The 14,733-nt window shown below is 43.6% G+C and overlaps 1 protein-coding gene across 3 annotated transcripts; it reads left to right on the forward strand.

The window, feature by feature from the left end:
* Positions 1-44: 44 nt before the first annotated feature.
* Positions 45-14,422, forward strand: tfap2a (transcription factor AP-2 alpha). 3 transcript variants are annotated; one of them, XM_020087765.2, is made up of 7 exons: positions 45-311; positions 4,756-5,175; positions 6,280-6,331; positions 7,961-8,186; positions 9,050-9,168; positions 10,951-11,092; positions 12,691-14,422. In XM_020087765.2, exons 1-7 carry the CDS (start codon positions 279-281, stop codon positions 12,974-12,976), a joined length of 1,278 nt encoding a protein of 425 aa, XP_019943324.2. In that variant the 5' UTR covers positions 45-278; the 3' UTR covers positions 12,977-14,422. The 3 variants fall into 3 exon arrangements, with proteins under 3 accessions (XP_019943324.2, XP_019943323.2, XP_019943325.2); XM_020087764.2 differs by lacking the exon at positions 45-311 and adding an exon at positions 1,947-2,152; XM_020087766.2 differs by lacking the exon at positions 45-311 and adding an exon at positions 3,532-4,231.
* Positions 14,423-14,733: the final 311 nt, after the last annotated feature.

Below are 14,733 nucleotides of genomic sequence, written 5' to 3' on the forward strand. Positions count from 1 at the left end.
CCAACTTGCACACACACAGACAAATAGGCCATTTCACTTTTTTTCCTTCCTCAGGTATAGTTTTCTCCATTCTCGTCCACACCCGGCGCAGTGCGCATGCGTCACCAGGTGGCCTCACACCGTTTTTATGGCCAGGTGAGACGATCCGGTCCAGGTGAGAACACAGTGGGTGTAAACGTTTGGAACCGAAGGCTCAATGAGACAGACACAGCAGCGGATCGACTAAAAAGAAGAGGAGAAAAACAAACCCAGGAGAAAAAGGCAGCAGAAGACAAAGAATGTCAATTATGGGCAAGATGGGGGAATGGCAGGTATGTGCTGCTTACTTTAAGACAAAGACACGCCTGAGAAAAATCCAAGAAAACTGTCAAAGTGTCGAGTAGCTGTAGGATGAGGCACCGTGGATTTTTTAGTAAAGAGAGCTGGTACAGCGACTAGACGCTTATATGTTTGATGTTGAAATATTTGTTGTTTTTTCCAACTCCAAAAATGATCCATCTCCTCGCTTTGCCGTGGATGTTGATCGCATGTTGTTGTAGCTTGTAAAGTCTTCGTGCGTATTTCAGACAGGTTGTAATGTAAAGGGTGTGTTTTTAAAATCAACTAGAAATGGTTAAAAACGACATGAAGTGGCTCAGTTTGTGCAGCGTTCACTGAAACTCAAACCGTATTCAAAACACTGCGTTGAGACCTCGACGTGCACTGTAACTTTTCATAAATGAGCGTTTGCATGCAGCTGTTATATGTCTCGTATCCTTACGCAAACTTTGGATCAAGTCTTATTCTTTATTAAGTTGCCTGTGCGTAATTGCAAACCTGGCCTTGCTTTCTGAGGTGTGTGTGTGTGTGTGTGTGTGTGTGTGTGTGTGTGTGTGTGTGTGTGTGTGTGTGTGTGTGTGTGTGGTGGGGGGGTGTAGGGTTAGGAGACGACTTTTGCTGAAAACACTCGAGTTTCACTCCTTTAAAAACACTACGACCACCACAGACACAGTTTCTAGAAGCGTGCATGGCTGTCATTGTCAGTATCATCGCTCCATTATCATTAATGACAACTGCGCGTAAAAATAGGGTGTTACTACAAATGGTAATCCGGGGGCCAACGCCTTAAAGATGTGGCGACCTGTCTCCTGACCCACGACCCGCTGAGGTGAAGGCTCGGCCGGCGACAGTGGCAGAGACAGGTCCCCCCCTCTAACCTAACCGGTATTTGAAGTGAAAGAAGGCCATGTTGTTGTGTTAATTATTTACGTCCCCCCCACCTTATCTCCAAACCCATGCGCCCTTACATGTAGTCAATGGACCTGTAGAGCCGCTCCGAATTGCATGGTTCACCCCTTTTTAACATAACATTGAAAGAATGGCCACTCAAGGTCTCCACTCTCAATGGGATTAAAATAACAGTTTGGGAGTTTAAGAAAAAGAAAAGAAAAGTACAGGTTGGTGTGTGGCAGGGGGAGTATTTGCATTTAGGTACAGTGTTTTCACATCAAGAGAACTAATCAATAAGACGCTGGGTTGTGCGTAAAAGGAACGAGTCAGTTGCCAAAAGTTCACAGGACAGATATTGGCTCCTTTAAAAAAAATATTAAAAAACAAATGCTCTTAAAATATAATTTCTACTGTCTTGTGTGATTTTCTATTCCCCTGGAAAGACATGCAAAATGATCAGAAAACCGTCCCATGTGCATGCAGGTCCCCCTGCATGACAATACCCTGCACCCCTCCCCTTAACAAACACTGACATACACCACGATGAACGGTATAGAAATGATGTCAAGTAGTGCATGTGCTCCTTCGGTTTTTACCTGTGCGGTGTCCATTGGTGTTGTGTGAGCAGACGAGGGGGGGGGGGAGAAAAATCAAACGGCTGTTGATATGCTAATGAGGCCCTGTGCCAGCATTATTACAGAGCTGCTCCAGCCCCATGTACTTCCACCATTAGAGGGAGACCTCAGAGCGCAAGACAGACAGCGAGCAACACACAGCTTCAATAAAAAGTAGTTTTTTTCTGAGCGGGGGAAGCACAATTCACTGACTGAAAACAAGGGCGATATAAGGCGATATACCCACACACTCAAAATACCAGCCACCTCTACAACCCATGAAAATGCTTTGGAAATTAACTGATAACATTAAATATGAAGATTGCGAGGTAAGGGGCTGCTTTTTTAAATTTTTTAAAATTGTGTCCATTGATGTACAGTATTTATTTTTTAAACTTTGCTTTACGAAGATTAATTATTTCATGGATCTGTCTTTATGTTTTTAGTCCAAATATGTGATACTTCTATAATTGTGTTCAGGAGGAATAATCAATGTATTTTATTAATTTGATAAGATTTTATTTTTGTGTAGCCTGTTTGTATGTGGTCTGAAAATATTATTATTAATAATAATACATTTGTCAAATATTTTAGTTGCATGAATAAATTCGTGGCATTATTTTTTTCTATTTAAATAGATATTAGAAATATTTCCAAATATTAAATGACACGTGGAATCATTACTTGTCATGTATTTAATTAAAACAAATATATATTGTTCTTTTATTTCAATGACAGCACTAAGCGCTAACACGGTCTGCTTTATTTAGTGCGTAAATTGCACGGGCATTTACCCTTCACTTTTAATATCCGTGCAATTTGAGCTGCTTGGGTTTTTTGCGTGCAGCTTTCTGTGCATGTGTGTGTGTGTGTGTGTGTGTGGAGTGCATACACTAAGAGGCTGTTGTTGTGGGCGCAAAGTTGTGCAGTAATATCGGGGACTTGTTTGGGAAGTGGAGAAGCCAGTCGGACGTGTTTTCGGCCGCGACTCAGTCCTGGGAGGTATAGAGACGGCCGAGGGAGCAGGAAAACAAAAAGCTCGGCGCCTCAGCGATTGTGTCAGTTTGCATGCAAATGTGTTTTCCCCGTTGTGTCAACGCAAAAGAAAAATATAGAACAATTTGCAATAGAAACCGGTCGGCAGCCGGTGTTTGGTAATTTTTAGAATGTGTGATTTGAGCCGGAAGCGCAGTTGGAGCTGTTACAGTCGTGCGTAAAAGTTGGTTCAAACATCGGATCCGAGCGGCCCTAAAGACAGACAGACTTTTAGGAATTTATTTTTTTCTTCTCCGGCTGTCCGGGTCGAAGTAAAAAAGTTTAGCCTCTTTGAGTTTTTGGAGTCGAAGAAAACCGGTGGATTAACTCGGCAGAGGAGAGAGGAGACCCGTGGAGGACAGCTTGCTGTCGGAGTCTGAGGTGGAAAACAAAGGGATGAGCGGTAGAAACGAGCCGGCTGCTGTGCCCGTACATGAGTCTGCGGGATTTTCACCCAGTTCAGAGGTGCACAATTGTTCCCTTCCCCTGCCTTCTCCTTCCCCTGGCTGGCCGTCCACCTCCCTTCATTCCCTTGTCTTTATTTCACTTTTTTGCGCTTTGGCCCTGGGACCCCCTTTTTAAAAATGCCCCCCTCCTCTTCCTCCTCCTCCTTCCTCACTCTCTGATTCGCCAGACGAGAGTGAATATCCCTCTTTTTTGTCTCGCTCTCTCTTCACTCCCTCCACACTCTCTCTCTCACTCACTCACTCCCTCTTTCTCTCTCTCCCTCCCCATCTCTGATTAGATATACTGATTCCTCCTTTCAATGGACGTCATTTAAGCTCAGACTCCTGCCTCGAGTTGCGTCCTGCGCCTCAGCCATTCTCAACACGGTCTTTTCCCCTGTTGTTGTTATCATTATTAAGTATTCCTGTGATATTAATAGCCATGAGCGCGTTCCATTAGGAGTCCGAGAAGGGGAGACGAAGAAGCGGCTCTTTTCGCTAATATGAGCGCAAGCGAGTGGACGGCAGCAGTGTGATAGAAACCAGGAGAGCAACGCGGAGAAGAGGGGTGTTTCTTTTTTTCACCGAGAGAAACTTTTCGACCTTAAAAATCCACAAAGACGCCACCGAATACCAGCATTTTTTTATAGCTCCAAATGAAGGGCAGCGGGGATCTAACCATTTCTTTCTGATGGATTATCGTCCTGCTACTGTGGCACATATCTGATCGCCGGGGCCATTGTGGTCTTGCAGGAAAGAAGAAGAAGTCTTTTTCGGGGGCAAAAATATCGATATTTTTCTTCGTGGTTTGCTGGTTTTTCCACTTTGCTCGCCCCGACTCCAAATAGTGTCTTTTTCAACCCATTATTCTTTGCTTGACTCGCACTAAAATCCTTTCAGATGTTGGTGCACAGTTTTTCCGCGATGGTAAGTTGCTGGAGTCTCTCCGCGTCACATACTTGGGGGTATTGTTTGCCTAGTCTATCAGATTTTTTGTTGCACAATAATAATATTCATATATTTTTTACCCCTCCAGGTGATTCATGTTTTGCAAAGCTTGCACGCGTTAAACCCGTAGGACTTATTTGAAAATAATAAGAGAAATAATGCAAATCTGTTTGAAGGCATTTCATCTCCGGAATTTCTGTTTCATTTAACTTTTTTGAAAGGTATTATCAAATCATTGTATCCACAGAAAAAACCCACTATGTGAACTTTTAGCGGTTGTGTGGACATGTTATGTGTTTTTGTTTAAAATTGGAGATAAATGTGTTAATTGGTTTAATTACTGTCACCAACTCGGACCATATTTGATAATGTCCTGAAACAAGCCCGCAGAACATGCAGTAAAAACAAAGAGGACAAACACGCACGTTTACGATGAGTCTTTTCTGTGTTTTCAATGTGTTCACGTTTAAATACACCTTCCTCTCCGTGTGCTTCTCTGCCAGGATCGTCACGACGGCACCAGCAATGGGACAGCCAGGCTACCTCAGCTGGGCGGCGTGGGCCAGAGTCCCTACACGAGCGCGCCGCCGCTCTCCCACACGCCGAACTCGGACTTCCAGCCCCCGTACTTCCCCCCGCCCTACCAGCCCATCTACCCGCAGTCTCAGGACCCTTACTCGCACGTCAACGACCCTTACTCCCTCAACTCGCTGCACGCCCAGCCGCAGCCGCAGCACCCGGGCTGGCCGGGCCAGCGGCAGGCCCAGGAGAGTGGCCTGCTGCACCAGCACCGCGGCCTGCCGCACCAGCTGTGCCGGGACTACCGCAGGGAAGTGCTGCTGCCGTCCGGCCACGGCATCGACACGGGACTGTCGGACTCTATCCCTATGCATGGAATACCTCACTCTTTAGAAGACGTACAGGTGAGACAGCGTTTCCTTGCTGGGTGGCTCTAATTTCTGGTGACTTAAAAATTAAACGTGGTGTTGGTGTTAATATTCGGAACAGTTGAGCACAACTATAATTTTTGATCAATATTGTTATAATTAATACGAGTAATGGTGGTGATGTTATTCTCTTTTTATTCTTATTACTATTCCCAGAAACAGCCTACATTTGATGTGTTATCGGGATTCATATTAACAATGATTATAAAACGTTTATAAAACAGTTATTATTGTTATTACTTGCTTCACAGAAATACATTCAATTATTTGTATTAATTAGTCAGGTTCGAGCTCATTGCATCTCTTAATGCGGCCATTTTTTAATGCCTGAAAAATCAGCATGACAAAAAAATATTCAGAGCTCTGTAATCATATTTTTAAAACAATTATTTTTAAAATGCTGTGATAGCCAGATCCAATGTTGTGCTGTTCAGTATAATCACTCAAATTAAATTTAATGGATAAAAAAAACAACAACACACACTGTACGCCTGTGTTTTAACAAGGGCTTCTTCGTGTCTTCTGACTTGATTTCATTTCTCAGTTTTCAGTAATACTGAGATGGCCGTCCTGCCTGCACCACTCAACCAGAATTGAGTTTAGGTCGATTACCAAAAAGATGCACGATAACACAGTCAATAATAATAATAATAATTCTCATCCTTATTGGGATCATTCCTCCAGATTTTTTAATCAGAAACAAACACTGATAATCCTCTAATTAGTTCATAGGCCTTTAATAGGCTGCGCCGCCGTAATTACTATCCAATCTAGATTAGAAGTTTCCCTGTGAGTGGAGCCAATATGAGGGCAAAATTAGGTCAGGATTATGGGGCGACACGGCGTCGTTATTTAAGTCTGCAGTTTGTGATCTGTTGGAAACGCGTCCATCAGTGGAAAAATAAAAAAAGAGAAAGCCAGAGAAAACACTCCTGGACAATAATAACAGGAATGGGCCTCCAGAGCCTCCATGTTGGCTGATCGTGTCCGTGGCTTTTGTTCGTGCATGCACACAGATTTTTATTGCCCTCTTTCCTTTTGTGCTAAAATTGTCCATCTTCTTTTGCATTTGTGTCGCAGCCTGTTGAGGATCAAGGAATTCACATCCCCGACCAGACTGTAATTAAAAAAGGTAAGCGCTTTCCTCCGAGATAGCATGCATGTTGTAGGCTGGGCGCGCGCATACACACACATATACACACACACACACGCGCGCACCATGCACCATTTCTGCCTGAGAGGACTCAATGCAATGCGGTAACGCCTGACTGATCCTAATATGCAGTAGCCTATTTTTCATTACATGGTTTCCAAGTGCATCAAACTGGCTGCACCTATTTTTTTTCTTCTTCGTCTTTCCACCACCTCTCGCTGATGGAATTTACTGTCAGCGTTTCAGAGCAGGCGTGGAGATGAGTATAGAGCTGGTGGGCTTTGTGGGGGCCCGTGGTGTTGATGGTCAAAGACGCACGGAGCTATATAGACGATCCTGGCACTTGGAGGCCAATATAGAGCTGGAAATCACTGCATGGTCAAATCTAAAATGGAAGTTGGTGCCGCTGGATGGAGCCTTATGCTGTCATTTAGAGGAAATTCAAAAATTCGTCCTCTGACATGGTTTTCTACGTCTCCAAATGTAATTTTCATACTTACAGCTCTCTGGTAAAGCCTCCTGGATTATATTGCTTCATTTCTACTTATTTGCTGTCAAAATATTAATGGTACAGTACCAGGAGGAGGCCTGTTTCCATGGTCAAGTTTAAAAGCGCATTGTCAGGTCAAATTAGAGCTCACCAGATCAAACATGGAGCTGAATTTTCTTTCTTTTTTTGGTCTTTATTTCCGTCAGCCCCCCCCCCCCCTCCCCATTCTTCATTCTTTTTGGAGTCTGCCTATCTGCGCATCGACGTGATAATTGGCTTCTTATATTAGTAATCTCAAGAGTTCGTTTAGCTCCTATTGTCTCTATTAGGCTCCCCTGAGCCATTAATGTCACAAGTGATCTATCCAAAAAGGCGCACGGTCGGCCCCCCTTTGTTACTGCAACACCAAAAAACGGTGGAAAGCCCAGTAGTGTGCTGAGCCCCCACCACCACCACCACACCCACCCACCCACCCAACCATGCCCAGTGTATGAAATCACACACGGGCCGATGCCTGGTGTTGTGCTGGATACCGAAGATCTGTGTCAGAATTGGCACAGTTTTGCCAGATCTCTCGGTTGAGTCAAGACATGGTGTGACGCACGCTAATACTTCTGATGATAATATTAATAATATTCTCCATCTTGTCCTATATGTTCTAAAATATGGTGTTTGGGGGGAGCGCACAGGCCTTGGGGGCCTTACGATTGAGATTTGTGCGCAAAACATTGGCCTGTATTTTTTTAATGTTCAAGAACATGAGTGGAAAAATTGGACATTTGTTTAGTTGAACGACAATTGGGGCAACTAGTGAAGATTCTAGGCAAAATGATATCATCCGATTATTATTATTATTCTCATTATTATTAATATTATTACATGTTGTTGCTGAAAGTGTAGACATGTTGTGCTAAACTCTAAAATCCAGGGCCTAAATCCCCCCATCTCATGTAGTTAAGGTTCTGCATTGCATGAAATTCACTGAGCACGCTCTCTCTCTTTCTCTCCCCCCTCCATCCCTGTCCTTTCTTACTACCCCCCCCCCCCCCCCCCCCCCCCCCCCCCCCCCCCCCCCCCCCCCCCTCCCTTTCTTTCACTCTCCCCCTGGCTCTCCATAGGTCCAGTGTCTTTATCCAAGCACAACAACGTCTCCTCCATCCCCGTAAACAAGGACGGCCTCTTCGGTGGCGTGGTGAACCCAAACGAGGTGTTCTGCTCGGTACCGGGCCGCCTCTCCCTGCTCAGCTCCACGTCGAAGTACAAGGTCACGGTGGCCGAGGTGCAGAGGCGCCTCTCGCCACCCGAGTGCCTCAACGCCTCCCTGCTGGGCGGGGTGCTGAGGAGGTGAGTGTGAAGTGGGGGGCTGCAAAAAAAAAAAAAAAAATTCTACCTGTGCCTGTGTGTACGTGCGTGTGCGTGCGTGCGCGTGCGTTCGAGCTCTCTCACTCTATACGCCAATCCATTCTTTCTGTGAGCATGCATCTGCCTCTCTCTCCTCTGTACCAAGAATAATTAAAATCGACCAACCATGACACCTAGCTCCTGCATTTAAAGCAGGAGGGGTCTGTTAAATTCCCTATTAACTTCCCCATGCTCTCTCTCTCTCTCTCTCGCTCTCTCTCCCTCCCTCTCTAAATTAATGTAGGCCTAGTCTGTTTCAACCTCAGCTCTATAGGCCCAGTGAAGGCATTACGCATGAAAACATTGGTCTCTAGTGAACTGTCGAGTGAAGTGCTGCAGACACGCAGCCCTGCCTATTAAGTAGCGTTTTATTTATTCATTTTGTACAGTATTTGTCTGCTGCTGAAAAAAGGCTCTTTTATAGTGTTATATAGTTATAGTTTGTATATCAGGGATGTGGAGGAGAGTATATAATGCCATGCAGCTAAACTTAGCCCATGCAGTCACTCTTAATTAGTGAATAAAAAGAGCTGTGTGTATCATATGATGCACATAATGCATTAAAGTGTACTCATTAGACATCATCTGGCAATGCCAAAGTGACTTTTTGCTTGTGCACAATTTTGCCTGCTCACAAATGCAAGACTGCAATCTTATATAGGCCATTTCAAACATGCATATAGCCATTTATTTGGAGAGCAGCATGCATCTTTGCAAAAAGAAGAAAATATCCATCCTCAAAATGAATGCCCACTCAGAGAGAGTCATCCACTACAATGAATTTCCGCTTTGTTCCACTGTCACAGGGCCAAGTCTAAGAACGGAGGAAGATCCTTAAGGGAGAAGCTGGATAAAATCGGCTTGAATCTACCTGCGGGCAGACGCAAGGCAGCCAACGTCACCTTGCTGACGTCACTAGTCGAGGGTAAGTCGAGTGTTGCCGTAAATCACGTTCCCACTCTCGCTGCTCCCGCGATACCAGGTGCTTGCAAACTGGGATTTTTTCTCTCGCTCCCTCTCTCCCTCTCGTTCTTTCTCTGTGTTTTAAATCAGCATATGCGCTCATCCGTGTAATGTGGACCGACTTTGCCTCGCAAGTAATAAACCATGAAGGATGTGTGTGTGTGTGTGTCTGTGTGAGAGAGAGAGTGTGTGTATGGACAGAGAGAGTGGGAGACAAGAAGAGAGAGAGAGAGAGAGAGAGAGGGGGAACGGTGCTGGTAATTCTTGTGGCTCTGCAGCGTTTGGCCCTCGCTTGCAGGAGCGCACTTGCAGGTCCACGGCTGGCCTAGTTTACACGCTGGATGAGTTTGTGTTGAAGTCCAGTTAATTATTGAGTGCTGCTTGTTTATTGGGCACCGCTGAGCTGTTTCACCTCACGGATGAAGAAGTCGATTGATTTATTAACCCTGCATTGTTTCAAACATTAATACAGCCCCGGCCACGGCGGCAGTTGCGCGCAGGGGCTGATGTTTTTTAATGGTGACTTAATTCTTCCGTTAATAGCTTCTGCTTCCCTCCCCTCCACGCTTTTGGGTTTTTCACTGAAGATTTTTTGTTGCATGCAAATGGAGTGGCTCTGACCTATTGGGAGCTATATGTTTTGGGGCCTATTAAAGAATAAATGAGTCCGTTCTGGTTGCGCGTAAAGAGATGCCTTTTTACGCGTGTGGATAAATCCATTTCGCTTGCAGAGTTGAACCTTATTATTCAGTGCGGTGGTATTTGGTGCGCTGTGGGTTTGCAAAAGGTGAGAGCCCGAGACGGTTCATTGGTCCCTGTTAATCATTATTACAGACGAGGGCCCGGATGCAATATTCATTGTGCGCCGTAGAAATTTGGTGCTGTATTTGTAATGAGCCTGGAGAAATGTATGATTATGAGTAATAAGCGGCTGGTGGCAGATAGAGAGAGTGAGGGTGGGGAGGGGGGTGGTGGGGGTGGGGGTATTGAAGGCAGTCGGTCATTTAGTGAAGATCCACTGTGTTTTCTGGAAAGCTGTCATTGTTTATGGTCCCCTCCATTTTATGGAAAACGAGTTTACTGGACTTGAGCTTTTGATGCTAATTGGCGCATGCGTTCTTCCGGAGCACGGGGCTTATGGACAGGAAGCCCCGCAGTCAAACTCAACTGCTTCAGGAAATTAAAACCAAAGACTTTGGGGGGAGAAGAAAAAAAAAATTCACCGAGCTCAGACTGAAACCTGCAGTGATTCTCATAGCTGAAGTATGTGCAGGAGGAAAAGTGAGATTTAGACATAGCCCTTTAAAATTGCATGTCCCTGTGATCTGCTGGACTTCCAATAATGCGCAAGGCATTGGTAATCAATGACATGGTGTTAAGCATGATGCCTGTGTCTATATTTCATATCCACTTATTGTGTCTCCTCCACATTAAAGCGTTCTCACGGTATGGAGGAGGGGGCTTGATGCGTATTGACAGCTCGCAGGGGCTGCTTTATTATTAGTATTAGTATTATTATTATGGGCTATTATTGTTCTCATCATCATTAATGTTGTTATGGAGGCACAGGTGCCACAACCCCGCTGTCTGCACGTGTGAACACAAGTGGACGCTCTGCTCACATCAGATTAATCAAGTGTTAGTGCGAAGAGTGTGAACTGGCCCCTGGATTTGATGTGACCATATTCAATAAGCACAAACATTCAATGTAATTTTTTTCCCTTCTTCCTTTTCCCTTTCTCAGGCGAGGCGGTGCATCTTGCCAGGGATTTTGGTTATGTATGCGAGACCGAGTTTCCATCCAAGGCAGTAGCTGAATATGTAAACCGTCAGCATTCCGACCCAAACGAACAAGTCCAAAGAAAAAACATGCTATTGGCCACGAAGTAAGTGCTATTATCACATTTCACTCTGTGTTACACCGAAATGCACCCCCCCCCCCCCAAAAAAAGTCTGTGCATGCCCAGTGTGTGTGTCTTGTTTACTTGACAGTTTGCAAACACACACGCACGCGCGCGCGCGCGCACACACACACACACAGCTCTTCGTCTAAATGTGGAGCAGCATTAATTATATTGCAGATTATTTATTTATTTTATTTAAAAAAGTTTCTTTGAAACGTTTTTTCCCTCTTTATGTGTTTGTTTTTGACATTTATTTATATATTGATATAAATGACACATTTTAATCATTATTATATTTATCTATGTGCACGTTGATCATAATTATTTATCAGCTTAATATTAATTAATATACTTTGTTTTAGACACACACACGCACACACACACAGTTTATGTGTTCATACTTTCTGATGCTACATGGTGTCTCCTGTCAATTAATTTGATTATGAACCTTACACACACACACACACACTACACTTGACATCTCTCTTAATTACGGATTCCATTACGTTCTTTTTTACAAATGTATTTTTATTTCATTGATACAATATGATCAATTAATGACGATAATGAAAATTTACAAAACACATTAGTGCACTTGAATGTGCCCCGCTGCGTGCACGCGCGTCAAATGGGGTTTCTCTCCCCCTCGTCCACGCGCACCGCAGCGTTGTTGTTTGCCCTGTGATTTCAGTGACACTGACAGATCGCTGGTCCTCATCCAGCGCTGCCATTGGACATGTTTTTTTCCCCTTCACGCATTTACTTGAAACATGGGAAAGTCCTTTACGCAGGACACAGATAAGCACAGAGGCCTGCGTTTAATATTGATGACGGGCCGCCACAATCAAACAGCTGTCAGCTATAACCGCTTATTACAGAGCGTTATTAGGATACCCATGAAACAGCCCAGCTCATGAATCTATTTTACATGAACTCACAGGGGAAAACATTTAAGTAATATAAGTTCCATGAAAAGAAATGTCTTTGAACGAATAAATTAATGGGCTTTTTTCTGGCTGTTTTGATAATATTTATTTTTATACTATAACAAATATTTAGCTTGCCTCCATAATACATTACCCTGAATTGATACACATATCTATATATATATATATATATATATATATATACATTCAAAGTAAAATTTCCTGCCACTGAGCTGAGGGCATTTTTATTTTTCTCCAATTTTTAGTTTGTAGAATCAAAGTAGAATAAGAACAATAATTTCATTATATTATTAAATTGTTTTTTTTTTTGGGGGGGGGGGGGGGGGGGGGCTGCTTGTCACTTTTCATTTGATTTTAATAAAAGAAAGAAGGTACATTAAGGATTTGAAGCCAGGCACAACACCTGCAGACACGACTGAGATTCTGTGCAGTTCGCAGCGTGTCCTTTCATGTTTTATCATTTTTTTACCGGGACATTAAAGGCCAAGCAGGGATTTGCGTGAAGCGATATCATGGGGTGGCGCGTAAATTGCGTGCCACTTCTGCAGGACACGTTTGGGGTGCATTGGAGTTGTGGTTCCAGGGGCGTTTTGCTCACAGGCCTGACACTCTCCCTCTCTCCCTCTGTTACAGGCAAGTCTGCAAAGAGTTCACGGACCTGCTGTCCCAGGACCGCTCGCCGCTGGGGAACTCACGGCCGCAGCCCATCCTCGAACCGGGAATCCAGAGCTGCTTGACCCACTTCAGTCTAATCTCGCACGGTTTTGGGACCCCGGCGCTGTGCGCGGCCATCACGGCCCTACAGAACTATCTGACCGAGGCTATCAAAGCCATGGACAAAATGTACCTCAACAACAACCCAAACAGTCACGATAACGGCACTAAAGGCGGAGACAAAGACGAGAAACACAGAAAGTGATGTTTCCATGCATCCCGCCTCCACTTGAGGGCCAAAACCCCCAGGGCCCCTGATTCCACACCGGCCCTCACCCCTCCGCCTCGGCCTCGGCCTGGCCCCCACCCATCCAATATAAATATTATAAATACCTTATAAATACTATTGATAAAAGTTAATTGTGCCACTTCCTGATCTTGCGTGGTTTTACATGTTTTTTTTTGTTTGTTTTTACATCCCAACTTTGGATCCACCGAGGAAATGACGCAAGTATTTTCTTCTTCTTCCAACACCTGAACCACATGAAATGATATTTAAAAAAACAAGAAAAGAAAGGAAAAGAAAAGAAAAAAAGGAGGCTGCAGAGGATGAGCTCCGGGGCAAAGGGAGGAAAAAAAGGTGTAGGCCCATAGCCTCAGCCAGAGGACTTTTTATGTACTCCCTCCACCTCCACCTTTTTTTATGAGCTGCAGCGAATGGACTGAAATCCAGCGACCCCTCTCTATCTCCATTTTACGATTGTGACGAGAAAAAAAAAACACACCGAAGCTAAAAGAGGATGAATTCTTATCAGTATTGTGAATAATAAACTTGAAAAACCACGAGAAATTCCACAGAGCTCCCTGTCATGACTTCAGTTGTAGACTCACACACTCTTCTCTCTAACTCTCTCCAAGCGACCAACTTGAACTTTTTTGAATTTCAACACGATTCGCGGTTATATAAGGGAATCAGTGTTCATGTATGTATATATTTATTTATGTGTAATTTAATGGGAATTGTAAATATGGTGCGTCTGTTTAAACTTCTTTTTTTTATTTATCTGGTGCCTCCTGTTTTAGTGGGTTTTTGAATATTCGGTTAGTTCTTCATGTGATTTTATGGTTTTTAGAAAACAAGAAGTTTTGGGGGAATTTTTTTTTCATTTTATTTCTCTGGGATATTTCAATTCAGCCCTCTTGTAGCATGTTGAGGCGACATTGAAGCAAGTGAACAAATTTAATAGAAATAAACTTCCATTTCTCTCTCTATATATCATCCTTATTTTTTGCAGTTTTTTAATTTGAGACAGAGCATAAGTGAGACCCTGAGGAGAACTGTTTTCTTTTCTCGTGTGTGAGTGTGTGTGTGTGTGTGGACTGTGTGTGTGTGTTTCTATTTTCGTTTTTATACAAGCTTTTATGTGTTGTGCCAATCAGAATACGTTTCACCCCTTGTTCTCTCCTTGAAGCACCATAAAAGCAATAAATGGAATATTGTCTCTCTTTTTAGATAAAAAAATTGTTGGAAGACACTCAAAAAAAATTTTTTTTGGGGACCACCTGATATCCTGTTATGTCCGATAATGTCCAAAAATTGGAGGCGGTTTTAGCTGTATTGTATAGACATGTGCTGGCAATAGTTCCCATGCCTGTCAATGTATTATAGTCCTTTGTTGCCCTGAAAAAAATAAATATTTGATACGCTTCATCTCGATTTTTATTCATATCTCTAAATTTTTTATTCACTTGCTTGATAGCCTGGGTGTTTTTTTTCTTCTTCCTTTTTTTGGTCTTTGCAATTTTTTTCTCCCCATTCTGAACGGCTACAGTAATTGAGCTTAAGTCTCCCCTGACAATTGCTCCTTGCAATAAGCAGCTGAACTCATTGTTTCCCTCAAGTATAATAAAAAAAAAATCTTACTTTAAACTCCCTAGTTCAGAGCACAGGATCTCATGCAGGCCAAGTGGCTCACAACAATGGATATATTCGCGTTTGAAGTGTGCAGCACCACCCCTCCA

This window comes from Paralichthys olivaceus, chromosome 17 (assembly GCF_024713975.1).
Source record: "Paralichthys olivaceus isolate ysfri-2021 chromosome 17, ASM2471397v2, whole genome shotgun sequence".
NCBI classification, from domain to species: Eukaryota; Metazoa; Chordata; class Actinopteri; order Pleuronectiformes; family Paralichthyidae; genus Paralichthys; species Paralichthys olivaceus.

Excerpts from the sequence above, each read along its gene's own strand:
- tfap2a (XM_020087764.2), top strand. The coding sequence starts at position 2,102 with ATGAAAATGCTTTGGAAATTAACTGATAACATTAAATATGAAGATTGC. Across the intron at positions 8,187-9,049 it reads CTGGGCGGGGTGCTGAGGAG|GGCCAAGTCTAAGAACGGAG; the intron begins GTGAGTGTGAAG and ends CCACTGTCACAG. Across the intron at positions 11,093-12,690 it reads AACATGCTATTGGCCACGAA|GCAAGTCTGCAAAGAGTTCA; the intron begins GTAAGTGCTATT and ends CCTCTGTTACAG.